This window comes from Caloenas nicobarica, chromosome 3 (assembly GCF_036013445.1).
Source record: "Caloenas nicobarica isolate bCalNic1 chromosome 3, bCalNic1.hap1, whole genome shotgun sequence".
NCBI classification, from domain to species: domain Eukaryota; kingdom Metazoa; phylum Chordata; class Aves; order Columbiformes; family Columbidae; genus Caloenas; species Caloenas nicobarica.
The window spans coordinates 115,942,623-115,970,562 of NC_088247.1; the positions used below are offsets into that span (position 1 = coordinate 115,942,623).

The 27,940-nt window shown below is 44.5% G+C and overlaps 1 protein-coding gene and 1 long non-coding RNA gene across 2 annotated transcripts in view; one reads left to right on the forward strand and one right to left on the reverse strand.

The window, feature by feature from the left end:
• Nucleotides 1-25,559, reverse strand: part of ISM1 (isthmin 1) — a 37,910-nt gene extending 12,351 nt beyond the window's left edge. Inside the window, exons 1-2 of the mRNA XM_065631877.1 lie at nt 25,431-25,559; nt 3,931-4,167 (exon numbers count right to left, since the gene is read on the reverse strand). Coding sequence (XP_065487949.1) covers nt 3,931-4,167; nt 25,431-25,559 — 366 coding nt within the window. The remainder of the gene's footprint in view (nt 1-3,930; nt 4,168-25,430) is intronic.
• A 233-nt stretch (nt 25,560-25,792) lies between these two features.
• LOC135987155 (uncharacterized) lies at nt 25,793-27,371 on the forward strand. Its single transcript, XR_010605970.1, has 3 exons — nt 25,793-25,881; nt 26,649-26,788; nt 27,020-27,371. It is a non-coding gene; the product is annotated as an uncharacterized LOC135987155 (long non-coding RNA).
• Nucleotides 27,372-27,940: the final 569 nt, after the last annotated feature.

The following is a 27,940-nucleotide window of genomic DNA, read 5'->3' on the forward strand; positions in this document are numbered from 1 at the left end:
GGCATAGGTACATTAAAACAACAGATTTGCAGTCACTTTCTAAGGAAACAAATGTATCAAGCACAGATGTCTTGAGACACCAACATCCAATTTTCTCCTGGCCAAAAATATAGAGAAGATAAATATTTTTCCTGCCTGTTGGAGTGCACAAAAAGTTCTGTTTACTTCGTCCTGTTTACTGAGACAATGTTTCTGAATTCACTTCAGTGGTGTAAACATTGCCCTGAGCAACTGGAAGATAATGTTTCAGGAAGAACTACATTGGCAATATTGTGCACGCAGTGGATGCTACAACATTTCTGCCTGTTTCCTTCACGCAGCTGATGCGAAGTTTAATGCAGAACTTGCCATTCCAGAAAGGTGGGTATGTGCAAGTCAGCAATGAGGTACCTACAGCAGCAGAACTGAAATGAGTTCTTTGTAAGACACTGAAATGCTAAATGTAGGTTTACACCACATAACTTCAGTTAAAATGGTATCAGTACCGACACCGGTTTTGTCATGAGAGCTCACCTAGGACAGTTCTCTGGACAGAGCTCAGTATTACAGACAGTGCTGAGTCTTTGGTGACGATACTGATACTGCTTTCCAGTGCAGTGAAACCAGCAGCTTCACATGGCAAATATAAATGCTACCTAAAAAATACATCTAATAAAATGTGTTAAAAATGACGTGATATAGAGAGAGGCAAGGGAAATGGGCATGGATGAACCTGGAGACGAGTTGGTTTGAAGTCAACAGTTTGTTTCTCTGCAGTTTTGCAGGTTCCTAGAGTGGGTGGTTCTGTGTAGATTTTTAAAAAGAGAAGGTAGAAACTGAATAGATAGCAAAGAGAATAAATAAGCTAACACTGCAGCACTGGAGTGGCATGACTGGTGGATATGGCCCACGGGCCTCACGCAAAATGACAAAGACAACATATCACCAAGCAGGCGGCATTAAATTCTTCTGGCTTAAAATCACTCCTATCAATTATTACCAATCTCACAACTCAAAGAGAGGATAACTAGCACAACAGATTTAATCACATACTGATTTACTTCAGTTTTCCAGGCTCCAAATAGAGGATCTGCTGCAGAGAAGAGCTGAGAGGTTGCAGAACGTTGGTTGGAACAGACGAGAAACACCCATCGGGAATGGAAAATGAGCAGGTTCCTGCACACCTCCCATGTGACGTCTTTCTGTTACTCAGGAGTAAAAACAATTCTGTCTTACTCTGAATGATTACGAAGTCTGCATAGGCTATAGCTAGTTTGTCAAATGGGCACAAACCTACACAAAGGGGATTTTCCACTTGCGAAAGGAAATCCAAAGAAAATATGTGATCAGCTTTTGTAATCACCTTCTTGTCTAGCAGTCTGTCAGGCATTGACAGAATAGTTAAAATGACAAAAAGAAAGAAGGAAAAAAAACCCCAACAAACAAACAAACCAACCTGCAAACCAAACAGCCAGCCTTTGCTCAACAGCAGCTACTGCAGTTACTCTCAACTAACCAGTGTGGACGCAATGCATAAAATGCCACTTGGAATGTCGGGAGATTTTACAAGGCTAGGACACCACAGAAAGACCAGCAAGTGTCCTCCCGCTCTTGCTGCAAAGAGTCAAATAACATTTGGATTACTGTAGCTCCGACTGCTGATTCTGAGGTTTTTCCAGAAGACAATCCACTCTGCTTATATTTGATTACCACGCGATAAATACAGTAGTACGTGGGGACATGTTAATTTTCTGAACTCCTGTGATGGTTTTCTGATCTCCAACCCTTCCTCCCTCAAAGACCACATAAGTAAGGCATGATACAGCAATTGCTCTCTCACGGGAGACCAGAGAAGGAATGGCCACAAAGAGAACTCACTGCAGTATCTTTCCGACCTGCTTTTTCAGGCTGAGTTTTACATCTGTTTATTAGGTTTGCAAATTTTCCAGGTATAATGCCTCTTAAAAATGTTATTTATGGTCTGTGCAGGTTTGTAATAGTGGAAGGGAAAAGAAGTTGTGGGTCCTTGAGAAGTAATGTGGCCATTCTGCTAGATTAACACACAGAGGCTTTTTTCTCCTTGCCAACCTCACTGTCCTAGGAGGACTTTAAAATTAACACCCCCAGGGTTGTAACTTACAGAGCCCAAAGCCATTGTGCAAAACGAAGAATGAGTATCAATTCTGCTCTCACCTGCCAAACAGCTGACGAGAAAATTGCAAGTCAGCAAGTGCCATTCTTTCCACTCAGATCAGTACGGTACTGTTTAACAAACAAGAATTCACTAAAATCCTGCTTTTCCCAAAAGAGTGGGCCACCTTTTATGACCTTTTGGCAAAGAAATAAACTTTAATTGACTCTATAATGAATTAATGGGAGTTTTATCTCCATGAGGCCTGACCTGCTGCAGGACTGTCAGCCAGGAAATTAAAGCAGCTTTGTATATCCCTGTTTATGCACCTGAGCAGACTCAAAATAATGCAGCACTTAGGGAGCCTGTTTCTGAACGAGATGATCCTTGTGCACAAGAGCTCTGGGATTAATGTCGCCCAGTGTTTCCCAGTTTACAGGACTAGGCTTCCCGGTTCTCAGCGTCCAGCAAAACTGCTGACAGAGTTGGCTGACACGTTTGCAGGATCAGGTGGTGGAAAAAAAAGTCAGTTACTATAAAGACAAACCAGGGAAATGTTTCCATCTTATTTATCTATTTCCTGGGTCTAAACATTAAACGCTGTTAGCAATCAGAGAAGGTTTTTGTTTCCTCCTGTCCTCCCCTGCGGTTTGCATCCTGCTCCATGATGTTGTTTACCTCAAGCCACAATCTGGGGCCCCTATAGCTTCTCTACCTAAGGCTTTCTGGAAGGTGTCTCCTCGCGTGAGGGACATGTACAGTTACCACATGTTGAACACGTTTACTACCTTGGCCCATCAAGTATTGGACCGGCACTGATCCCAGCCTGCGAGGCTTCTTAACCTCACCAGCCATGTATGACATAATGGAGACTCAACTTGGAACAACCTGTTCTCGCCCGATCGTGGTTCATATCCCGCCAATAGATCTATTCTATCTTTATGAATGTACTTTTTAGGCATATCAAAAGGATGGTAATTTTGTGGGCTGGGGAATTATAAAAAGCCAGGAATTAATTTAACTGGAAAACCAGTTCTATTAGTGTATTGTTTTTATAAGCACATCTTAGGCAGAACAACATTTCAATTTTTTGTTTTGGTTAGAAAAGACTGCTTATTAATGCCAATTTTGCTTTAAGGCTCTGAATTAAAACCAAATCACTAATTTTTTCCTTTTTCTAATCCTTGAAGTTTCAAGATGGAAGTGGCTCGTAAGAGCCAATTCCAAACCCAAGAACAGTTTGGGGAATAACATATAACAAAGCTTCTTGCAGACAACTTTTTTTTTTACTGTGGGTAGCTGCTGCAGAAATTAAGTCTCAGTTCCATACAGAGGATGACATTTTGAGCTGAAACTTAAAGACTTTTATAACCTTATAAAGTTCTCTTATAACATTTGGGGATGGTTGCATTTTATAATAGCACACAAAAAGAGAATCTGTTCACAAACAAATTTTGCAACAAAAAATGAGAAACAGAATTTAAAATATGCATTTAATATCAATGAAGAGAATATGTTCTGAAATGGCAATAGCAAAGATGGTCTTAGTACATGCTATCAACACTTTCCAAAGAGAAATTCAGAAAAAAATGAGATCTGTGCATTCACTTAAGACAAAAAGGATATTATATATTATAGATGTTACATATATAAAATATGATATATAATGTATATTATATTCATTCTCTCTTGGTGCTAGTGATGGAGAGACAGGGTGTTCTGACTGCATGTCATGGAAGCCAGGCTGAAAGTTCTCTTGGTTCAGTAAAATAGTTTCGTGCAGCTCATTAAAAAACCCAGACATTAACATAAATCTGTACCTGAATGTTGGGATTCTGCCCATTGATATCTGCTTTTGACAGGTCAGGGAAGTTTGGGAGATCCAGGAGGAAAGATCTGGGTCCATCTCTTTGCAGGGACGTATGCCCGTTTTCCTGCCTGAATCGCTGCTTCGGGAACGGCCGGTGGGCAGCCTGGAGATCAGGGTATTCTCTTCTGTTCTCGGGGTTCAGGGTGAAGCCATCTTCAGAAGAATGGTCATCTGCAGTGAGTGTGTCCTGGGGGAAAAAAGCAATGCACTGTAACAACAAGGGAGAGAGCGTGCAGTCCTGCCAGTGCCCCGGCTTCAGCTCCCTGCCAGCGATGGAAATCCTCAGGGCACGCAGACTCGTGGCGCCTTACAGAAGAACACGGGACTTACGACTGATATGTTCTAGGGTGCTCATGAGTTTCACATCTGACCCTCACTGAAATACACTTAGTCACAGGGGTGCAAATCTGTAAGCAGCTGACACGAGATAAACCGAGTCAGACCGGGGCGCTTCGCTCCTTCAGGTTCCCATAACGCTGCAGCCTTGCGGTGAGCACCCACACATTGACACAAGCATCTAACCTACAGCAAATCTGGAAACACGATGTCAAGCAACCCCGCTTGTCACCGATGCCCACCCAGACACTGTGCCATTGAGCACTACCCTCTGGGTGCGACCAGCCAGCCAGTTCCTCATCCACCAAACAGTCCACCTATCAAACCCACACCTCTCCAATTCAGTGGAGCAAGACCACTGATGGGTGGTGCTCAGTCCATGTTGAAATTTATGGTATTACAAGATCCCACTGCTGAACTGGCAATCCCCCTCACTCTCCTCAGCCTGCGGCAAGTTCCATCTCATTGTCTGTGTTCCTCACCCAATTTCTCTGGTCTTGACCATCTGAACCGTCCTTCCTCTGGGATCTCATTTTCATGTTTGCCTAATGGTGGGATTGAATTTCACCAAGTTGTAGGTCAGCGGTTAATGCTTTTGTTATTGTTGAGCGTACTTTTGGGTTTTGTAGTACACTACAGCAGGCTGCCTCCAAACCAGTAGCACTGCTGCCACTGCCTTTGACCTCACCGAGGAGATGGATATATTTAATATAAAAACACTCGCTCCCGGGGTTAGGACTGGCCTGGGGACTCGGGGGAAAAAAACAGCAGAGGAATCAAATCTTCTTATGGCTACAAAAAAAAATGCACGGGGCAGATTCAGCACACGCTTTGGTTATGACTCAGCAGAAAAATTTTAGGCTTGAGGTCTTAATATGACCACCTGGGGAGCTTTTATTTTCAGTTCATAAAGAGACAGCAAGCATGGAGAGGGTAAATGTTAAAGACGTATCTTTTAAAACAAGCACAATTAAAGTGGAATGGCCACATGTGGTTCTGGCTCTACTGATGCATAATTTTGCCAGCATTTCTGGTTAAACACAATCTCCATCTAGCTCCCCTGGCTCAAATTAAGCTAGCATACCTTTTGTTAAGCTCTCAGATAGATAACAGTTCCAATGGCTTTTCTTTTCTTTTGTGTTTATTTGCTTAGAAGGTTGACCTTTGAAAAGATTTTATAATATAATCTGTGCACATTACAGGAAAATATTCAGTCAGTTAAATAAACCAAGATTTAAGAGTTAATCTGGGACTAGGTGAAATCATCTCAAGCACAAACTAACGTGGTTCTCCTCTCCCTTTCTTGCCGCACCGCATTTCTAAGGAGCAAAATTAGACTTAGCAGAATTAATGTCGTCTTGGTATTTTCATGATCAGAATGGTTCCACTTTGAAAGTGCCAAAAGGATACTTTTATACATCTACCCACAGCACAGATGCAAAAATTTCATTCTGAATTGCTGTACATGTGCAATGCTAAAAATGCATGTGCTCCTGACGGTCTGCATAGTTTGAAGGCTAAAAGAAGAAAGCTTCTCTTTGCTGAAGACCAGGTAGGACTTTCAGGTGCTTTTGGTGGGCCACCCATTAACACACCCCTTATTCAATATAAAGTAGAAAGCAAATCACACAGCAAGTTCTGGGAAACAAAACTGAGGCCCATTCATCTAACTTTAGGTTCCTTATCCATGTGCTAGTGCTTTAACTTAACACTTATCAAACAATTTAACTGCAAACTTCTTGGCACATGAGGATTAAATGGCTTCTCAGTTATGTCTGAGAAGGTATAATTGCATTGTTTATTAAATTACTTCACACAGGAGTTTAAAAAAGTGGTACTTAACTACTTTTTTCTTGGGTATCATGCCCATAATCTTGCCTTTATTAAAAATAAAGTGAGATTTTATTAAAAATAATAAAATTCTCACATACAATTTCATCCTTTCCCTATCTGCCTGCCACTTCAGGAGCGTCTGGATTCTCCATATTAACCTACCATGGAGCTAGAGCTGGGTAAGGACTTGAGAGACCCACACTTCATTCTCTGATAAGACTCGCTGTGTGATCTTGGCAGGTCATGGTCTGTCTGTGCCTCGGTGGGGATAACAGCACTTCCCTTCCTCACTGTGATGTTTGCGGGGAGCTCAGCAACTACAATAATAAGGGCTATATAAAAAGTTTTTAATAGTGTCAGACAGATGGAATATCACATGGAGTTAGTTAGAAAATTGTCATGGTGAAGTAATGACATCAGGCTGATCGGGCCCACTACCAAGCTGCTTGGGGCAGGGACTGTCATTAATTACAGACTGAATGAGTTGGGGTTGTTGAATATTAAAAAGAAAAATGGAGGGGGACATGATATGCGCTATACCTTACTGCCTTCTACCTATAGTGCCCTATACCAAAGGCTGCTGCAGCCAGGAGGAGGAGGGACCACTCTGCTTGCTCAGCGTGGACACGCTCAGAAGACCCCGGTTCAATGTCAGGTACACGTTTCTAGTGACAGCGACAGCCAAGCCGGAGAGCAGACTTTGGGGGAGAATGTGGAGTTTAAGAGCGGGGCTGACTAAGGCCTGGCAGGAATGACACAGTTAAACAGTGTTATCTCTCGCAGTCCCTTTCACGCTGCGACAAGCCCACCCTGTGCCTCCTTGGGGCTTCTGTGTCATATTGCAACATCAGCAAACAGAAATGCTCAGTACGCGTGGTCATCTCGGTTATCTGCTCATAGCACCGTGGGCGAAAGACCATTAGTTTCTGGTTACTAAAATTAATAGTATGCCTATTTTTTAGGTAGATAATTCTTGGTACAGTGTTTAAACTGATTTGCACCATCATTAGAAAGGCGTATTTCTAGTAAAAAGATAATAGGAGCCACGATCAATAAAAAGTGAGCTTGAACTGCATGTGAAGAGCAGAATATGGGCTCACTCTGTTCCGCTACATTAACTCAGTCAAAAGATCTCCCAAGGCCAATCCAGCAGCAAAAAGTATGTCCTTGCTGCAATGCCACATCCTCTCTGAAGAAAACGGGGTTTGTGTGCTAATAGATGCTTTTTTTTTGGGGGGGGGGGAGGGGAGATATTATTATCTTCTTATTTCTACATTATTTCACATTTATACTTCACACTATTTATTTTTAGGTGTGCACAATCTGTATTCCAAATTGCTTTTGGGAAAACAGCGTTGCTTGCCTTCCTTTAAAAGCTATGTCACTTCATTCTGAACTACTGACTCAGTTTCTTTGAAGTTGTGACATTTCTAATTCAGGCGCAAATGATGCATCAGCTCTAAATATTTAAAAATAAATACTTTTTTCCCCTTCATTTAACAGGATTATTCACAACTTTTAAACTTTCCATTAAGATGATTTTAAGAGCTTATTCATGCTTGATGTCATCTACAGTCCTGCTGCCTCATGGGATCAGATATTTATAGAAGTTCCTAATGCAAAACCAGCTTCGGATTTCTGTGTGTCCTAAGTGTGGACAGTATGTAAGGACAGGAACACATTATTCATAGCTGTGTGACAAGGCACCAAAACGAACCCTAGAGAGAGAGAAAGAGAATCTGCCACATTGTATTACAGAACAACACACCTTTCCACACCCACCACTGAAGAAGGGAGGCAACATTTCAGTACAATCATTGTCTTTGCATCCATCTGTAAATGAGGGGAGAAGAGCAATTCACAGGGATTTTGTGAGGATAACCTTCGATGTTGGTGATCCAGGCTGGACTTACACCGTCTGAGGGTTTAAGGCACCAGGAGACAACCCCGCATGCAGGAGAAATTTCCTACCCGATACTGCAGTTTAACTTTTCAATAACAAAATGGGTATTTTAACTCCTTCCTATTTTGTTTCTCCCTCTGTCACATTAGACTTCAGTTGCAGGGAAGCGTACAGTTTCTTTTCCCCACAGAGAAGTTAAACAGAAATGGGAACTTGTAAAAATACCGAACTAGGGAAAAAGGGAATTTCTCTGCGTTTTTAGCAAGTCAGGAATTCATCTCCCCCCCCCGCCCCACTTCCTTATTTTAATCTCATTTCCAGTTCTAGAACCAAGACAGAGAGCGAGGAATGACCGGAGCTACGGAAAACATTCTGGAGAGGCTGCTCTTTCTCTGCCCTTCATATTTCTCACCTTCCTTCATTCCCTCCCCACTTGCCAAACTAAGGGCACATTTGCTAAGGGCACTGCTAATTATGGAGCTGAAAGAATTTGGGAAAACTGATGCAACTTATATCCCTAACAGGTCCCAGACAGCGAGGGAATCTATTACTAAATCCCTGCTGCAGCTACATTGCTTTTTTATTTCTTGTATACTCCTTTGAAATATCTTGTAAAATGATCTTGACAAGAGGTCTTGAATTGAAAACCGACAGTCTGTCAATGCACTTTCATGATGCACCTGTACAGCATCTTCAACAACCAGGAACAAGGAATGTTTATTTATTAGGAAACTTCACAGACGCTATAAAAGATTATATTACTATCAGAGACAAAATGAGGCCTGGGGCCTTCACAGAAAACCATTATAGCCATTAGGACTGGTTTCATTTCCCACCTGCCTAAACAGATTGTTTTGATTTTGAAGGCTGTCGTGTGTTTCCAGGTTAGTGCTAAACGATCACTTTAAAATTAACCAGTCTGCGGAGGCTGTACACCGGTCGGTGTTCTACAAGAGACTTGCACCTCTGCAGATCCAAGATCTGTAATGAACTTGGGCGATCTAATTCCTGGGTTTTATTTCCTTTTTTGTCTATCATTTGTATAAGCAGCACAGAACCGAGTAGGAAGAGGGATGAGGACAGTGGGGACAGCTGAAAAGCATTATCAGAGATACATGGAGAAAAATGTCTTTTATGACTAATGCCACATCCAGCCTAGGCAGTCAGAAGACCTTTGTTCTGTTCTTAGCTATGTCTTGGCTTTCTCGTTTAACAAGCAAATCACTTGGGTTTGTGTTTAATTTCTGTGTGGCTAGCTGAAAGCATGCGGTGGTACTGAGCCTCATAGCCCCAGTTCACTCCAAGGAGTCACTTGGTTCATATCTCTGGAAGAATTCAGACCACAGGGATGTCACATCAACCACTCAGCTACTGACACACTCTCCTTTTTTCTTAAAATGTACTTGTCCCTCACATTCACATGTTTTTAGAAAGCCGCATAAATCGTTGCAATAATTAATAGCATGTTTTAGATAATCGCTGGTCATAAATAATTTAAAATGGACTACATTGGCTTGCATGTACGCAATTGTTTTCACTAAGAGGCTCCAAAAGACAGCATCTGCTTTAAACATTGTGTAAATAGAAGATGAATCACTGATTACAGTTGGTAATGAAAAATAATTTTTTAAAAAAGAGTTCTGTTTCTCAGGGTCTACTTTTTAATAATTCTCTATTTAGTCTGTCAAAATTAGTAAAATGACATTGTACCCAATGCTTTCTAACTTTCAGAACATCTGCATGTGTGACTGTGTGGCCACGCAAAGGCCAAACCCAGTCGCCCCACCAAGTACTGCTATGGGACACAATAGCTTCAGGGGCTGTATGGCTCTTGTAGTCATTTTGTTTCTGTGGGGAATAGGATGGAGTCAGAAACTCTGTTGCAACTAGGACAGCAGAAATTTGGAGTAGACATGTCAGCCTGCAGTCCCTGTTGGAGCAGAGGTCTCCTGTACACAGCTGAAATGTTGGGTGACAGTGGCACACTATCTCAGAATCATAGCTTTCGAATTTTAGGGTTTTTACACTATAAACTTCTAGCCCTCATAGCCACACAGAAAATCTTGAGAACCGAACATGTAGCCAGAACTTACGTTAAGACTGCAGAGATCCCAGGGCGGTAGTGTTGAGGCGCCATTCACATCTAAGGTCTAGTAAGTCCCAGACCGCTGTTTCAAGGCACACGGGCAGCACTAGGACAGGACCCTCCGCAGCAGAGGAAAAGGCTGTTGCCTTGTGGAACCATCTGAACTGGTCCACGCCAAGTGCCGGAGCAGCCCTACTCCTCCCTCCCGAGCCTCTTACTCACTTGCTTTGGTCCATCTTTATTCAGTCTCTGCTTGGGAGTTTCTCTCACCAAGCTCCCTGTCTCTTCCACACCATTAGCAAACAGTGGGTCTGCATCTGAACCGCTTTGGCAGACAGTGTTTGTCCTCAGAGCTAAAGGAGAAAACCAACCGTATTATACTCAGATCTGGCAAAGTTCTGCTACATGTTGTGGACACACATTTCACAGCACAGCTACTTTTTATGCTCTGTTATTTGCTTGTATTTCATGTTTTCCTTCAGCTGGAAAATACAAACAGTATGGTTCAGCTTGAGGTGAAGAATTGCCAGTTTGCATAAACACTTTGATAATAAAAAGGACTTGATGGTGACTACAGCTCAGTGTCTGCTGGAAAAAACAGAGGCCCTTTAGCAACTTTTCTAACATAGCATACAGGGCTGCTTTGCTCTTCAGCAGATACTCAGCCATCCACGGGACAGCCATGGGCATAGAATTAAAATTGTGTAGGGCTTTGACAGATGTTTGGTGCCAAGTGTTTCTTGCAGTTAACAGATATTTTCAGTTGCCTAAGCCGGTGGTAAATATTTAGGACTCTGAAGATCTTCTCTGTCATCGCTACCTGGCTGGAGCTCTCCACACAGGACACACCGCTTTAGCAATTGAACAGGCACAACCGAAAAAAGAAAGCCCAACTATTCCACTCCAATAACCTGTGGTGCCAGAGTACAAATTATTTTAAAGTTCTGATTCTTTTTAGGCTTTATCAAATGCTTGCATAAAATCAGTAGCATAGTAAAGTTTTAAATAAAATCTATTTATACCATGGCTAAATTTAATTGAAGAAGTTTAATATCTCTCATCCTTTGAAATCTGCATCATCATTTACACATCAGGTTCCATCAGAATGGGAAAATCTGCCTTAAGCTGCAATCAAAACCAAAAAGCAAAGGAAATCCAGAATATTAATACTTTTTGGTCAGGCTTTGCAGGCCAGCACACTCAAAGCCAGTGTTAATGAAAGAGAACAAACATACCTCTGACATTACTTTTGCGGGTTTTGCAAGTTTATTCCACTAAATCACTACAGCTAGGATTTCACTAGGTGAACCAGCTTTAATAAATGAAGTTTTCATTTCTCCCCAGCCAAAAGAGTAACCTTACTTGAAACCTTTTCAATCTCCAAAGTTGCCTTCAACTGTTAGTTTCCAAGAAACAGCTATTCCCAGCCTCTGTGCCTCGCTCTCATATGCCACCGAATATCCACCCTGTGCCTTCAAAAGTGTCTATGATTCTGGCTGTGTTAGCTGGCAGATGTTTCTAGAGACTAGAAAGTGTTTAGTCCCTGTGGACTAAAAGTTACATGATGACTTCATCACATAAGCAAAAGCTAATAACGGGAAAGCAAGAAAGCAGACAAGTGTTATATTCCAAAAACATGATGTTTCCTGTGCTTCTGGCAATACTACTTTTGTGCCTGAAAAAAGGCAAATCGCTTGAGTCTTGATGCTCAAAACATACACACCATTGAACCACTGCGAGATAATTTACTTGGCCCTCCCGTAGCTGCCTTCCCCACCAATAATTGTTTTTCTTCTGCTGGAAGTTAGAGGGTGAAGGCAGAGGAAAGGCAGCGTTTGTTTACATTCAATATCTATGCACCAACTATATGCCTCGCAATACTCTCTGGAAGGGGTTGTTACTACACCCAGGAGTTTACAGCAAAACAGCAACAGAAATCTGAGCGGCCGCCTCAGGACCACGCACCTCTGCTCCTGCAGCCAAGTATTCTTTCAGGCTCCGGAGTACAGCTTTACCCTCTCCATCTAGAAAATTTTGGAGGCTGATACATGAACAACTGGAAGTCATTAGCATAAACGGCATCTGTACACACAGTGCAATAACTGTCTTATTTTTGTATCAAGACCTCAGCAGCGGACATTATGCCCTCTCTCTACGTCTCCGTGAACTGCCCTAACGACAGAACAAGGGAGAAACAGGAGGGAGCAGACAGACAAGAGAAAGGCCTCCCTCCAGTGACACTACAGGGAAGAAGAGCAAGTGAGTAGATACACTGGGAGAAGATAATGTGAAGACCCTTCTCTGTTTAAGAGGGGAGAGAGAAAGGATTTGCCCCGGAGAGAAGTCTGAGCTTTTTGTATTATGAATTCTGTGCACGTATATACAAATTTTCTTAGAACAGTGAGGGAGGGGGGCTATTTCCTAGAGCTGATTAAAGAAGCATGACTCGATTTTCAATTTCAAACGACTCGGGGGGCATTCCAGTCGACTGCAGACAGGAAATGAATACCATACATGCACTGAACAAGGCAGATGCTTTTGAATCTGACACTTACGTGAAAAGAAAATATCTTCATTTCTGTCTCTCCTCCACCCCACGATCACTAGTTAGTTCTGAGCTATTTTTAGAATAAATGGTTTTATTTTTTAAACTTGTTATAATCTTAGCATGTGCCTGAAGCCACCCAGACGCCACTGACAATGAACTGTATGGAGCAGGCCAAATGCTTCTTTAGATTAGCCCCAGGAGCCAGACGCGGCAGCAAGGTAGAAGAGGAAAGTTCAGGTTTGAGATATCCTAACCTCCTCGGTTGAGATGGGACCCTAGCTGGTATTCCAGATCCCAGGAAGGGAGAGCTGCCTCCATACAGAGAGAGACTCCAAATCGCATTCAGCAGACACCACGGAGCAGCTTGGAAGAGGATTTCCTTGTAGGCTGTGGCACAGAACTCACTTCCAGCTACTGAACTGTGCGAAAGAGAGAAATATAGATCTTTTCTCCTCATACGGCTCTGACAAGTAAACCGCAATAATTGCCATGGGAGTATTATGGGGTTTATAACCTGATTGCAATGCCATTGTGGCTCCTTTTATCAATGGCAGCAGTGCGTATTGAGGAATTGGCGTATACGGCTCTTTTCCCCCACTTAGTCCGTATGTGTGCAAACACACAATTTCAGCTGCAAACTCCTCTTGTATTTTATTGTGGGAAGACTTAAACAGGATAAAGAAAAAAAAAATCAGAGAGGTGGTCTTAATCTGGCCCTTACTCTGATATGCAAATAATTAGTTCATTTTATTTTGATGTTAAGGCTGCCATAGCTATATTCCTAAGAAGATGAAAAAATGATCCTCTTAGGAGAGAGACAGAAGGGATGGGTAGGTGAGAAAGGCAGCTCTGATGTGCATTATTCAAAAAGCCATGAATGCTAGATCAAAGAGGAGCAAGAATCAAATTCACTGCCACTGAAGGATTTCAGCAGCTCTTTCAGAGCCATTGATCCCTCAAGGGCAAACTCTTTTAAACACTAGGTAATGCTTCTAGCTAGGCAGAACTCCCACCTCATACTGGCTAAGCTGCACGTAGCTTGCTTTCATCACTGGCATACTGGGGAAAGCAGGGATGGCTCAGACCTCGCTGTATCTGTGCCTCGTGAAGAAGACATACAGCAAAGCGCAGAAATAGCATGTGTGCACCTCCTGCACCACATGTTGCCTTTTTAATGGCCATCATAGTAGATGTTAAATAGAAGAACAGATTCCACAGTGAAGAGTTGTGTGTTTGATGACCACTGATGTTTTGGAGTGCTTTGTCCAAGGACAGAACACAGTCATCCTGGTGAGTGCCCTGGGCAGGATTTCTTTGCTCAGCGCCGACTCGCTGATAAATATAAAAGTCACCTCATATTTTGTTGTGAGATGAAGGTGGGATAAGATACCTAAGGAGCACAGCCAGCAAGCGGTGACTCGTTCATCAGTTGGGACTCACAGGTCTAATCTGAACACCCAGAAGGCACAGGATCCAACCCTGAATCAAATCCTGTACTGTCAAATGCACTACAGATTGTCATCTTTCTCCCTCCCTTCCTTGGGTTAGGTATCTTTGGAGTCTGGTGGAGAAGCTTCCAGATGTTCTGCCTTGTAGGGACACTTCAGGATCATGCCTTAAGCAAGAGCCACTGGAATTGGGTGCAGTAAAGCAATTTCACCTGGTGCATCCCTAAACAGTCTCCTAAGAGCTGCCTTTGGGCTTCTGATACAGCTCCACCTGCACCCAGCTCATTGCTGCTGCCATCGTCATGTCCCCGGGAACACTCCATTCATCCTGCTTTTCCCATCCGCAATGCTATGCACATGCTACAACAGTGCATTACAGATTATTCAGCTCTTTCCAAGCTCTGCTCACAGTTCATAGTCTATCTACTCCCACCAGCACTTAGTGCAACTTGGTACCCTACACATTTTCGTGAAATGGATGATCCTTTTCCTTCTGCATGTTTTGATCAAGAGCAAGAGCTAGTGCTGCTACCATTTAAATGCATATCAAAAGCTCCAGGACTCTATCAGGCTAAATAGTTCATTCGAAACCTTTGGCGCTATTGTTCCTGTACGCCTGAAGACACAGGCACAGTGTGGCTGCCCTAGGTTCCCTTTTGATATATATTTTCACAAATGTTAGACATATACATATCAACCCCTCTATTCTTTCCTAATAAAAGCTTGGACTCTAACGCACAGGATGAGGAACAGATACTCCATTGGCCAGCTGCAGCAAGCCTTTCATAAATAACACGACAATCAACCCCTGTAAAGGAAAATGATACTCCAGAAGCTCTATCCTGACATACATCTGTTTTCCTATTGTAGGAAGGAATAAGATAGAATAAGTTAAATGCTGAAAGCCTAAACAAACTCTGAATTAAAAAGAGATGGTAGTAGTAATGATGGATGAGTTGTAAACCATCTGCAAATGTTAAGATTGCTGCACTCTTCTGCAGACCATTGAGTCTATACTGCAAACCTCCAATAGACATGGACTGTGCTCTATAAAAATCACGATGAATGCAGACTTGTTTTTATATTGCGGAGGTCCTAATCCTCCTCCTCCTCTGCCTTTGCTCTATTGTTACAACATCAAAGACCAACTGCTGGCTGAGATACAGTCAATATGAAAAGGGCGACCAGCAAATTTACTGCTTGACTTCATTCCCTTTAAATGGAATAGGCACCATGGCCCTTTTTCAAAGTCCAATCACAGACATATATCTTTTTTATTGGACATCATGTACAATAAAGTGAAGCTGTAACTTGGAAAAAAAAAATAGAACACCTTAAAAAATCCCATGAGGTGAACATTCCTTTATAAAAATATCACTGTGGTTACATGTTTTGAAAAACTCCGGGCACTCCGCAGTGCAAAAGGCATGGACTGGCTAGGTTATAGTTTAGCTAAGATGCATATCCGTGCCTAATATCTAGTCGGTTTCAAAAAAACCCAACTAATAAAAAGTGATATATTTAAGACGGAATGCCAGTGTCATTCAAATAAACTGAAATGGCAGCATTCATGTCACAAGAATCATTAACTGCTTTGTTACAGCCTGCTCTGTGCAGTGAACCTTTACAGACTTCTTCAGTCCAGAGATTCTTAACATCAGCGGCACAAAATGCCAATATATACATTGCATCTTAAACAACTCTAGTCCGATTACTGATGTCATTTCAAGAGACACTTTCAGATAAGAGTTCTATTTGTAGAAGTTAAAGACAGGGACAGATTTATTGCTGTTGCTAAATAGATGCTAAATAATTTCTTGCTACGAAATTAAATAGCGTATAAGCTACGATGTAGGCGGTCAGTATATTGGGGTGTTACGGAATCCATGCTAGGTAGCTAAGGGTTTTTTTAATAAATTATATGTCAATATCATAAGAAGTTATTGTTTTAAACTATTTAAACTATTAATCCTTTTTGTTTCTTTAGGCAACTTGTGCAAACAGGCATCAGTAAATATCTGATTACTAACCTCATATCTAGTTCAAGTCCATACTGATTTTAAAATCCTGCCCTGATATATGTGACAGATAAAACCAAGCAAATTTCTGTTTTGTTACACCTATAGTAATCTTTGGCAGCTGGTTGCAGTTGAGTATGTGTAGTTTCCTCATGGCAAAATCTGCTGCTGCTAGGTTACTTCTAAGGTGAGAAAGATACCAAAGCTATGTGACTCATTTTTAAAGCACTAACTTCAAAACATAGGTGTCTCATTGCTGGGTCCTCTCCAGTCCTCTTTCCCTTACATGATGCTCTGTTGTCAGTCAGCTCCTCTCTCCATCTCAGCCTACAGCACAGACCTCCTGGTGCAAGGACCTCACCTCCTACTCAGCCTTCTGGGCACGTACAAGAGAAGGTGTTTCAATGACACTGTTTGATTGCTCGATATCTGAACGTCCAACTCAATGGGAATGCAAAGCCAAGACGCCTGAATGAAGCTTCCTGGATGTTAAAGCTGGCCCATGGACAACACTGACCCAGTAACTGTTCCTTAGAAAAGGAGAAATACACTTTTTTTAGAGCAGTACTGTAAACAGTGGCACATTATTTGGGTGGGTTTTATAGACACACTGTGCTCATAATGGTCACAAGTCAGTGACCAGTGGGCTCAGTCACAAATACTGATCTCAACGGCCACGCAGGCAAAGAGGAAATTTCAGTCTTTCTGAGGAAGAAGAGCTATTGCGGAACAAAGCAGTCCCGGATTTTTCAGTGTGTATGCAACTAACAATGGAACATAATGGATGGAAATGAATTCATGCAATCTGAAGAAACCCCCATGCCAAAGCTCAGCTTGGCTTCATGGATGGAAATCCAGATTATGCGTGTCATGTGCATATCAGTTCTGTAGAAAAACTGAGCTGTGAAGATTCAAATCCAAGAGGAACTTGGGCTGGGTCTGCAGCGACACAAGTCATTGACTCCTCTTGCTTTGTGAAAGTCAGTGGAGCAAGGTCAATTTAAACACACTTGGGGTGTAGGTCTGGCACAGAGGTGTAAAAGCCAAGGACCTTTGAATTTCTCCTGCCTTTAAACATGGACCGACTCCACTAAGAGCAGTGAGAGAAAGATTTCACCTCTGATTTTCCTTTCTCGTCTTTATAAGCACCTCTGTAAGGTTAAGAGCACCCATATAGCCATTACTCTACAAGAGCTCAAGGTGACCAACTCCAGACCTGCTTTCATCCTACTGACTGCTAAATGGGAGGAATAAAAAAATAGGACCCACTGCTATGAGTTCTTCAAGCACTGAAAAACAAGGGCAAAAGGATAAAGGAACTGCTTACCTGTACTGCCCACAGCAGCTCCTCTGACCAAGTATTATACTACTCCAACTGTGGCAAGCCATCACTTATTACAACAATAAGTTACATTTTACTTTGTTTTCTTTCTTTTTCTGGTATTTCAAATATAAAGTATTAATACATGGAAATACTAACACTGGAAACATTCTGCTCTTACTGATGTATCAAGGAGCTCACTGTTTCTTGGAAAAGTTATTCATCTCTACGCTTTGGACTACGAAAAACTTGTAAAATCAGTGTCCTGGAGGTACAATGGTATTAAAGTGCAACAGTAATCACTGAACCATTTAACGCTTCCTTTTGCAACTTACTAAAGCACTTTGCATTTCTCTAAGTTATCAAAGAATCATAGAATCGTTTAGGCTGGAAAAGACCTTTAAGACCATTGAGTCCAACCATTAATCTAGGACTGCCAAGTCCAGCTCTAACCCATGTCCTTGAGTGCCACATCTACACATCTTTTAAACACCTCCAGGGATGGTGACTCCACCACTTCCCTGGGCAGCCTGTTCTAATGCTTCACAACCCTTTCCTTGAAGACATTTTTCCTAATATCCAATCTAAACCTGCCCTGGCACAACTTGAGGCCATTTCCTCCCATCCTATTGCTTGTTACTTGGGAAAAGAGACTGACACCCATCTTGCTACAACCTCCTTTCAGGTAGTTGTAGAAAGCAATAAGGTCTCCCCTCAGCCTCCTTTTCCGCAGGTTAAACACTTCATTGTTAATTTGTGACAGTGCTTCCAGACTCCGTTCAGGCCTGGAGACCTATTCCACTACACATTGTACACAAGCAACAACACAACAATGGAATCTCAACCTCAAAGAGCTCGGCTTCAGATTTAAAAAATAAAATAAAAGGTAAAATGCATCGGTGACCTAGCTCTGCTACCACTGAAAAATAATGGTTTTTAAAAGTCATATTTTATGGAGACTATTACTCAGTCAATTCAAAGAGCTTTAAAGTAGTGTAGTCTTAAAAGCAGACAGCAAGATAAGCATCGTAACAAAAAGGCCAAACAAGCCTAAGCAACCCTGTGAACAGAACGAATGAGGCACAACTGGGTACTACCACATTTGTCTGCAAGCAAGACTGGCGAAACACACAGGAGAGCGGAAAGCAATCGATTCAGACTATTAAATCTGCCAAAGCTGCTAAATCTTGTCTATCACTGCTTCAGTTTTTTATGTTTGTGTAATGAAATATCTAAATTGTCTGCATGTATATTTTAAGTATGAGTGCATTTCAAGACTTTAAAATGATGACTCAGAAGAACGTAAGCATAAAGAAAGTAAGGAAAAGTAATTTACTACCATTACTTGCATTCCGTGCACTTTTCCATACCCATGACTGGGTTTTCAGAAGTTGTGTCTGTCTCTGTCACGTATTATTTTATGAAGCTTTTCAAACACGACTAGTACATTTCTGTATTAGTTTGGCAGGCATAGTCTGCACCATTATCGATAGTACTGTCTTCTGTGTTCCACTTTCTGCAAAGGTTTCAGATGCTGTGAGAAAACACAGCCAGAGTTTTCACCTAATCAATAGTTCTTGCATTGTTTCTTGCTTTCTTTCAAGATATTTTCCACCATTTTGGAACAATAAGGCATTGATTATTAATATACAGATGTAGTAGATATGAACAGAGACAAAAGAACAACTGCTGAATTCAAAATATGTTTTCCAATTTACATTTAATGTAACCTGGATTGGTTAAACAGATGCCTCCTCAGCAAAAGAATTCCACAACAGAGCAAGGTGTCGAAAAGCTTAGTATGCTGAAGTACCAGGGCTGGGTTATCTATTAGCAGGTCACGACGTGTATGTTAAAATCACACAGTGACCAGCTTCACACAGTAACATGGTGATGAAATTGTTGGGGTCATAAAGACCAACAGCAGAGCTTCAACTCCAGGCCTCCTGTTTTTGTGGACAGCTGGCATTCAGAAAGGACAGAGCAGGGAAACGTGACTGAACCCAAGTTGTACCGCTGTCATACTGCTGTTCTAGCTGTGACGGCCGTCTTCTTCCTGTGTAGAACAACTTTCTCTTTACACGATCGATGAAGACTACAAACTAAAAGCTATTCCAGAATAAGTGCTAATCGTCCAAGTTAGATGAACCAACATCAGAAGTACCAGCTCAGCTCCTTCCAGGATCTCTGCGCACCCATGCCTTGTCTCTGTACTCTCATTGCCACCACGGGTGATGGTTACATCTCTAGACCTTCTCGGGAACCAGACTCAAACCCACCACTCCTTTCATTACCATGAGTCAGCTGCCCCACCACTGGACCACCATAGGGCTCAGACCCACACGTTAGCAGGCTTCCCTTTAACCCCTCTCTCCCCACACACAGCCCTAGAGGGAAGGATGGACTGAGAGCAGAGAAAGGCAAAAGCAGGAATGTCTCTGGGGCCTCTGCCCTGTAGTAGTCACTGTGATTTGTGTCTGTCTCCAGGCCCACAGGAATGGACATAAAGCCACCGTGATGGCCCAGAATGAATTTAGGATTACATACAAACACCCTAATACTATAAAGAACTGGAAAACGATCCTAAGTCTTACTCAAAACAGAAATAAAGTGTTCCAACAGACTCTTCTGTACAAGGCACCAGGAAATCTGCTCCGAGCTGTAAATGCAGAGACAAAATAGAGATGCACCCTGTGTTTTAATGCCAGATATTTATCAGTGATGATGCCAGATGAGCTGTACAGTAATTGTTAGCTGTTAAACAGAAGAGAAGTTCAGCAAACATCTCATTCAAACGTCTTGGTCAAATGTAATGTAGGAAGTTGCATCCTTACCTGCCTAACATTGCTCCTTGCAGCCATAACTAAATATAACCTGGATCCCTGTTCAAAATTTCTGCAGTAGTCTTAGATCCTAAAAAGCCTGCCACATCCTACCCTGAAGGTGTGGTAGCTCTTTTCCACCAGGGATTCTTTAGTTTGCTGGGAAATGAATCCAAGTGATAGGTACGAAGAGAAACTTAATACTTTCTGGAGTTTTCCTGGAGCCAGGTTTGGAAAGCAGAAGACTCTCTTCTGAGAGGCACGGACAACAGCATATGCTTCTCTGCTCAGAGCAGCGGTCTCCCTCCTTCGCCCTTCCCATTTTATCCTTTGCTTCCACGCACGCAGCAGCAGCACACGCAAAGCTAATCACCCTTCCTTCCCCCTAGATCCTGGGACAAGCCACAGCCCACTAGCCAAACCACTAAAGAGCACACATAATTCTCTCCCTTGGGAAAGGAGAGAATGAACTGCACATGGGGTAAGTCATTTGTAAAGCTTAGTGCGTAACTGCAAGAACATATGCTAATGGTAAGGGTGAGCTTTAGCTAAGAACCTATATGCAGCAAAGCCTGCTGAGAACAGGCAGGTTTTACCATCACTGTCAAAAAGCACAAAACTGCATCCCGTGATGAGTAACAACCTCACTGCTTCATTCACAAGCCACCTGCTCTGAAAGTTATTTGTGTAACATATAAACTGCTGTTAAGGCAGAGAATGATTCGGTGCTCATATTAAATATATGACGTACATCCACTTATTGGCATCTTATATAGGCTAAGGACAGTCTGGAAAACATGAACGCAAAATGTTGAACCCAACAGTTTTCTGAAGATGATTCAGACAATCAGTTCCTATTAGAACTAACCAAATGTAAAGCTCCAGAGCTCAAATAAGCTTTAAAAAACTCAGTCTAAAACTCTCCCAAAGTAAACAGCTTGAAGTCCTACTTAAACTGAGACAGCTATTACAGAAGGCTGAAACATGCCTCTGTATCTGACTGGAGATCATTTTGCAATTTGCCTGAATCCAGTAAAAGGGGCAGCAAGAACACACAAACCTTAAAAAGACTGAAATGCACCTCAGCACAGGTAAAAGAGAGCACACCATTTCCGAACGTCCCATTGTGTCGAGCTGTGGATCTCAGGAGAAAATTAAGAGCTCGGCGCTGTGCAGGACTCCCCACATGGCTTGGAGAGGGACTCTTGTGCAACTGTTTATAAGCAGCAGAATGTGTTTTTTCTGGTAGGGCTCAACGAACATTTCTGACACGCTGTAATTGCTTGCATGCTTATTGAGGAAGAGGGCAAGGACGGGAGCAAGGAGATTAAAAGTAAAAAGCTGTTTACAGCATTGTGCTTCTTTTCAAATTGCGTTCTCATATATGGCTCCAGCTTTATGCACAACTACTGAGTTTCGTGCTAATGTAATACTGCTGCAAGCACCACAGTGGAGAATCTGACTTCATGTGCTATGGCATATATTGTTGGTGGCTCTGTTACTACATTTTACAAGGTCATTTTTCTTGGTGTGGGAACACTGTTTTTCTTGGTGTGCAAGGCCTGCTGTGGAAAAATGTGACGGGAATAAACTTCTAGATGAAATATTTTCTCTCAGAATGAAAGCACAGATTTTAGAGCATCATGGAGTATTACAAATGTATTTCATAAATTAATGTTTGAGCCTTCCCTTCATTTTAGAACCATGTAAAAAGAAAAAAACATACCCAAGCATGTCTCTTAATATAGCTTCACTTGCTCTTATTCAGAAGCACAAGTTTTTCCTTATTTATTTCATAAATATACTCCACAATAGCTTCTGGATGTTAATTAAGTTATACCTAATAGAGTTCTCACCAGTAACAACAAAATCTCTCCCCTCCCCTTCCCAGTTCTCCTTTTTCTGTTTGGTAGAAATGGAAGGAGTGAAAAAAATCTGATTGAGAAACAAAAGGCTAATTCCCTCTCCTAACTCAGAACTGAGGGATATTTTACGACTCCAATCTGGATTTCCCATTTTGCGTTAGTTTGCGCTACCACAGATCAGTTCTAACAGCGGCAGTACAGGGGTCCGGTGCCTGTTTCTGCAGCAGTGAACCGAGGAAGCCTGTGCCTGTATCTCGCCCATCCCGAAGAGGATGCAGAGCACATCAGGATTGTCCCCTCGGTGCTGCCCCAGTACAGCCAGTCACAGCGGCACAACACAGCCCCAGACATTCGGGAACTCACACACACAGTATGAGCAAGGGCACCAAAAGTAAAAATAAGAGGAGGAAATAACTTGCTTAATATTAGAAGTTTTTTTCTGGAGTTCTTTCATTTAATCAGTCTAATTAATTGCAGAGGTTAACATAATTAAAAGACCAAAAGAAATCAAAACCTATCTTCCAAAAGACTTTCACTTGAAGGATCAAGGGATGGGAGAAAGAGCAGCCCTTCCTCCTGTAGTGAATCAGGCTTCAAATGCATACAATTCTGCACTTTAGACTATTTAAATCTCCAACAATATTTTGAGATTACTAAAGATCCCTCCTGAATATGTTTTGTGTAGAAACGCTTAAGAATTTGTTACGTTTTTGGAGGTGTTTTTTTTTTTTTAAACTGAGACTAACACTTAAGATTTTCTTCCAGACTCACAGGACCAAGTTCTGACCACTTTATTTGTGCAAACAGCCAGTCTAAGTCCTAAAAGACCATACCCTGCATTTGATAATAGTCAGTTTGTTTTTATACAAATTTGCCTTGTCCAAATACGTTTATAAACAGTTGCTGCAAAGATTACTCTTTCCTGGATATGCCACAATATGTGCAACAGACTTCGTCAAATGAAGTTTCACCAAGTGAAACACCGACCTGATCACTTCTCACAATCTGTTCTCTCCATAGACCTACCAAGACAGTAAAAAACAATAGGTTTTTTCAACCCCCAAGATTTGTATTTGCTTATACCTGCAAAGCTGGGTTTGTGCAGTTTTACTTTCCACATCGATTCTTTACCTGGGAATGCAGTGCGCTGGGATTTTGCATTTCACTTCAGTATATGCCACGATAACAGCCCAAGAAACCCCCAAATCTGAAGATCCCAGTGCAAACTTGCCATCGAGCTCTACATTGTGATGGTCTGAATAGAAGCATCTACCTGTATAATATTATAAAGCAGGTTACTGTATTTTCCAGCTAGCAATAGAATCCATGAAAGTTATAAAACCAAAAAACTGACAGACTTCCATCTGTTTAACTGATTGCTCTAATCAATATACTTTCCTCCCATAATGTCTTGTACAGACAGGCTCTCTCAAATACATAACTGCAGAATCAATTCCGTTGGGAAGTATATAAAAACTTCAATTCTACAAATGGCAAAACATGATGAACATGTGAACTGCTAAAGCTATCACGATGCTTAAAGGCACAGAGTTTCATTAAGTTATCTGTAAAAAAAAATTACTGGACAGAAAAAATTATTGCTGTCAACAATCAACAGATTTTTCACAAGGCAGCTAACTACAATGATAATACTGTAGGATAATTATCTGAAGATTGTTTTCCTCTTGTTTCACCCTAACCTTACAATAGTGCTCTAAAAAGAGCTCCTTGGGGAAATGGCATCACCCAGAGTTCCCACTTGCCCAGATGTTTCCCTCATTATGTTATTATACAAGCCTGTCAAGAAAAGGCAAATTCAGGGTTATTCTAATGATAGCAAACACCTCATAAAAAACCTCTCCAAATTTACTTTTCCAAGGAACATCATTTAAAAAGGCATTTCAAGTGCCCATGAGGAAAGAAAGCATCATTTATAAAACATTATTACCAGAAATCTTGAAGATATTTAAAAAACCAGCTTGGAATGTCGAGCTGGTGATAAAACTGCAGCTCAAAGAGAGACAGCGTCACAGGGCCTTACCCAAAGTGTGCAGCTGAGCACTCCGAAGCAGGATCCCCCCCAAGTTCTACAGGAGGTTTTCGGAGTTCAGAGGACCCGATTCCAGTTTGTGACTGGGATGTTGAGTCTGCAGATCTGGGTTCTCTCCCGTAGTTGGTGGTTTCACTTTGTGGACCACCAGCTGGTGGGGATCCAATGCAAACGGAGTGATCGTCACAGCCTGCGCTCTCCTTATTTTTCCTCGTGCTTTATAGAAATGTGCTCTGTTGGTACTACAATTCTGAGATCATAAAGGGGTTTACGCAAATTTATGGTGATAACAATTATACAATTTCTGCTAGTTCTTTGCACGATTTGGCAGTTGATTTTTCTTTCCCACTTGGATAAAGGGAAAAGGAGTTGACTACGGCACATGCTACCGACCAGATTTACAAGCTTTGCTTGGGCATTTTGATGGTTCTGCAGCTTTTATTACTGTCTCTAACCGTTTTAAATGAATGACAACATGTGATACCGAATAAAAAAGAACTACCTGCAAAAATAAGGAAACAGAACAAAAAAGTCTTTTACTTCTGCTGGACATAATTCACTGGTGGTTTCATAGGATGAGAAGACCAGAACAGACTGGCTGGGCCACAAGCCCTGCCCTTCATGGTCACAATCATCAATCACCCTCTTTCTCAGCTATTTCAGGACTGAATATCTGTCTCTTGACACTTTCCAAGGAAAACCATGCGTTTTGTTCCCATATTTCCCAACACCATACACCTACCAGGTCCCCTCTACCCCTGGGGAACGCTGCATCCTCGCAAGAGAGGCTGTTGGTGGGACAGGTCGCGTCCAGCACCGCCTGGCCTGCTCCATCCCACGCGTGCCCCAGGTGAGACGCCCGTCGGCCGCTGCCACCTGCCCGCAACACGCCAGTAACGTGCGTGGGAGCCGCCCCGACACCTCCGACACGGCGTCAAACCGTGGCGCGGGGAGCGGCTCCGCCTTTTCTCACCTCTGTCCCCTGAAGAGCGTAAATCCAAGTGGTGGGGGGGAAGAAGCCACCCCAGGCACCACGCAAGGAAAGCCCTCGGGCGGGTGAAGAGCTGGCAGCAGCACCGGCTGGTGCCGAGGGCGGGAGGCTGCGGCAGGTGCCGCCGTCAGCCCGGCCGGCCCCGGTGGCCCCGCAGCCCTCGGGGGAGGCAGGTGGCGACCGCCGGCCGGGTGCGTGTGTGGAAGCGGGGTGGCGGGGCGGCACTCACCTGCCGCTGGCTGTGGTTGCCGGCGCCCGGGGGGGCGGCGGGCTCGCCGCCGCCGCGCAGCACGGTGATGTGCAAGGTGAGCAGGAGCAGCCCCAGCAGCAGCAGCAGCTCGGCCGCCAGCCGCACCATCCTCTTGAGCCGGGCGGCTTTAGGGCCCCGCGGCGGCGGCGGCCGTGGAGGAGGCGGAGGAGGAGGAGGAGCCGCGGCGGCCGCCGCCGCCGGGTCCGCCGCCGGAGCGGCCCCGGCCCCAGGGCCGGCAGCGGCAGCCGCAGGACGGGCGGCGGGGACCGCGCCGCTCTCGGCGTCGGCGGGGCGGGCGGCGGGCGGGGGGCAGCGGCGGCAGCAGCAGCAGCAGCGGGGGCCGCCACACCACGGCGGAGCCACGTCGGGGCGGGACGCCGCGGCGGCGGCGAAAATCGCGGCGCTGCCCGGCTGCGGCGGGGGGCTGCAGGTAGCCGCGACGGGGCCGCGGGCCGTCGGCGTCTCTGCGGGCAGCCCTGCAACCCAGAGTCACCGTGGGCCGTCGGAGGGAAGGAGGGAGGGAGCGGGCGGGCCGAGCCCCCGCCGCCTCGGGGAGCCGCGGGCCGGCGGATGGCAGCGCGGCGCGGCTGGCAACGGGGAGCTGCGGCGAGGACCGGGGGGTAGCCGGGAGCGTGTGTGCGAGTGAGAGGGAGGAGGGAAGAGGGAGGGAGAGGCGGGGGGGCTGGGGACGACTCTCACATGGCGGGGAAGCCGGGACGCTCCGAGGGGAGGAGAGAGCTCGGGGCTATCGCCTCCTCGCGAGGGGATGGGGGTGGCCCCTGGACCAGCTTCCCCCCCCCCCGCCGCCGTGTCCTCGCCCGCCCCGCGGCTGCCCCCTCCCCGCACGACGCCCGTCGAGGCGTCGCCCCCGCCTGCCCGCCCCGCCGGGTCCCGTCCCGTCCGGTCCCCTCGCCGCGGGGCTGTGACGGAGCGGGGCCGAACCGCCACCACCGCCCTCGGACCCCGCCGGCTCCCGGCCCGCGGCGGGGCGGCTGCCAGCGAGCTCCCCGTGGGCGATGAGGGACAGATCGCTGCTCCCCCTCCGATCCCCCGTCCTCCTCCTCTGTGCCCCGCCGGCTTGTCCGTGGGGAACTGGCGGGAGGGGGGACGGGGAGGGCGAGGGGCTGCAAAAGCGTCAGCTGCCTGCCCTCCCTCGGAGCTGGATACCTGGCTCCATCTCTCCTCTCTTCCCTCCAGTGGCCCTAGGGCTGGCAGGGGCAGCTCCGTACTCTCTCCTGCCACCGTGCGTGCGTGTCTGCGAGCGGCCGGCTCTCCTCCTGGCTCCTGCTGCTGAGTGCAAACCAACTTTCTCGCCCCCTCGCTCTGAGCCGGGAGAGGTGCGTGTCGGTTGCTTTTATACTGCCCTGCCTCCCTCCCCTGCTGTCCTCCCCCCCTCCCCGCTCCCCCCCTTTTCCCTTCTCCCTCTCCGCAGCTTCTCCTGCAGCCCAGCATCGCCCCCGCCTCGCCCTGTTCCCCTCCTCCTTGTGCCACTTGCCCCTCTGCCAGCCCTGCTTCGTGGGACACCCTGCCCACCCGCACGCAGTCCCGCTCACGGCTGCACCTTGCAGAGTGACTTCCAGCGCTGCTCGGTGGGGACAGAGCTGTCCCGGTGTCATGTCACCTTCAGCTGGGCTGTGCATCCTCCTCAGGCCACCGGGATTTTACACTCCTCGCTGTTGTTTCCCTTCCTCTTAGTTGCTGACTGCGTAACTACATTGGAAAAAACTTTCTCTCTTGGATGAGAGGCCTCCAAATTTAATGTGAATTTGACAATACGTGAAAATGAGGGTTGGATTATTGCTTGCTGTAAATCAATATATTTGCATCCAGTCTGATGCAGCCGAACCTCTTTCTGAGTGCTGAAGATGCAGCTCGGTGTAACAAGAACATAGCTCAAATAAGCTTGAAACACGAATAAAGTCACCTAACAAAAAATGGGAGTTTTGGAATCTTTTTTGTCATTCTTCTATGATTGGGAATGTTATGTGTAAAAATGAGGATACAAGCAATCAGGGCCTGTGCGAGTGTGTGACAGATGGAGGCTGAATTGGTACCAAAATGACTAAATGGGCAAACTGGGTAAAAAGTGTTCCCCATTCGAAACGTTTTCAGTCTGAGACTGATGTCCGCAGGGTTCCTGCAACGTAAAAGTGAGATGCGTTTCCAGCGTGCGGTGCCAGCAGGGACTGAGGCGCATCGTGGGAGCCTCTGCCTATGGTGTGCTCGATGTGAGAAGCTGCAGATTTTGGGGTGCGAGTCGGAGCTCGTGGGAGGTTTCCTGCAGGTCTTGGTGCATCTGAAGGCCGTGGTCACAGATGAGTCGGAATGATGTCTTGAACCCTTCCAGTCAGCTAGGTTTCCCTGCCAGTGATAACCACTGTAAATTATTAACCATCAGGCAGGAATATGGTTAAAATAATTGCACTGGAGTATCGTTAAAGATGTAACCAAAAGCCACAAAACCAAAGCCTTCAGATTTAAGGAGTTTT